The 1,683-nt window shown below is 35.6% G+C and overlaps 1 protein-coding gene across 1 annotated transcript in view; it reads left to right on the top strand.

The window, feature by feature from the left end:
* The window catches only part of SNRNP27 (small nuclear ribonucleoprotein U4/U6.U5 subunit 27), a 19,829-nt gene extending 19,187 nt beyond the window's left edge, over positions 1-642 (top strand). Inside the window, exon 6 of the mRNA XM_004710159.2 lies at positions 230-642. Coding sequence (XP_004710216.1) covers positions 230-284 — 55 coding nt within the window. The 3' untranslated portion in view covers positions 285-642. The remainder of the gene's footprint in view (positions 1-229) is intronic.
* Positions 643-1,683: the final 1,041 nt, after the last annotated feature.

Raw genomic sequence — 1,683 nt, 5'->3', positions numbered from 1 at the left:
CGCTACATCTGTCATAATCAACTTGACACTGCTCTCTGTCTGCTAACAGGTGGCAGTGAGTTTTTATGGGTAATGTTGACCATCTTTTCATGGGATTTTTGGATATTTAAATGTCTTCTGGCTTATTCCTACCCTCTGCCCATTTTTTGATTGGTTTTTTTGGTTTTGGGTTTGTTTGTTTGTTTTGTCAGAATTTTCAAAATAAATCGTGAATTTCTTTTCCTTGCAGGCAGTACATGAATCGAAAAGGTGGATTTAACAGGCCTTTGGACTTCATTGCATAAGAATTGGAATGTTGAAGAATGTCTTCTCTCATCTTGGTCAAGAGTGGATTTTATAGTTTGTATTTAATATGCATCCAAACAGAATCTCAGTTCTTCCTGCGTATAAAGTAAGAAAATTTTATTTATGAATTGTGGAGTTCATTTACTCTGCCTCAAAAGAAGAAAAGTTGAATATTACATTTTTTCTCTTTTCGGAATTATTTGAGGTAATCATCAACTCCGTTTTGTTTGTTCTTTTTTCCCGTGGAAGCTATATTAGTTTTCTTCTTTGAATACTTGTTAGGACTTTTTGAAAAGCATAAAGTAATTGGATGGCAGTTTCCCCAATAAAGCAATATTTCTACCCTTTTGTAATTGACATATATACATACTTATTTATTACTGGTTAAAAAAATCTCCCTAGACATTTTGGTTTTTCATGCATAGATTTAAATATATTGATTCTTAGTTTAAAAATTGGAAGAATGAGAAGTGTAATTTTGGATCTTTATATCTTTTGTGTTTTGCTATTCCCCCCTAACCCTCAATACCATTGGTTATTCTCTTCCCAACCATACAAGGGACACACGCAGACACTCAGGAGAAACCAAGAAGAAAAAAAAGGCCCCAATCACCCATCATCTCGCATCCCATCAACACTATGTGTTAAACGTTTCGTGGGTTTTTCCAGGTGTGTGTGTGTGTGTGTGTGTTGTCCCCAACTATGAGATCAGTATTTTATATACTATTCTTTTTCTCTAATCGTCCCCACCCCAATTTCGTGTGAACTCTTTTTTTTGTCTATCTTAGTGAACGATCCGTGTGCACGGGAGGAGAATATACACCGTGCTGATTGGGGTGGAATGTTCTATAAATGACTGTTATATTGAGCTGACTTTCATTTGGGTCCTGTTTCCCTATTGATCCTCTTTTCAGATGTCTGTCTAATACTAAAAATGGTGTATTGAAGCCTCCAACTGTTACTATAGTGCTGTCCCCCCCCCCCCCAATTCTGTCAGTGCTTGCTATTTATAGATTTAGGTCCTCCAGTGTTGGATGCATATTGATTACCTTGATGGACTGGCCCTCCTGTCACTATATATAATATCCACATCTGTCTCTTCTGACAAATTTTGTTTTGAAGTCTCCTTTCTTTGTTATTAAGATTCCTATCCCAGATCTCTGAGTTACTATTTGCATGGATTTTTTTTCATTCTACTTTCAACCTCTGTGTATTTGGGTCTAAGGTATGTCTCTTGTGTTTAGCATCTATGTGGATCACCCTCTCATATTCTTAAATATCTTCTTGAAATATAACTCGTTTCATTTTTTCATTGTGTCAAGTACATTTGTACATTTGTCGCCATCATCATTTTCTTTTTTTGTTTTAATCATTTTATTAGGGGCTCATACAACTCTT

This window comes from Echinops telfairi, unplaced genomic scaffold, assembly GCF_000313985.2.
Source record: "Echinops telfairi isolate 266 unplaced genomic scaffold, ASM31398v2 ScPeMD7_2573;HRSCAF=3158, whole genome shotgun sequence".
Lineage (NCBI taxonomy): Eukaryota > Metazoa > Chordata > Mammalia > Afrosoricida > Tenrecidae > Echinops > Echinops telfairi.
The sequence above is the reverse complement of the archived record's forward strand: the minus strand, read 5'-3'. Positions and strand labels throughout refer to the sequence as shown.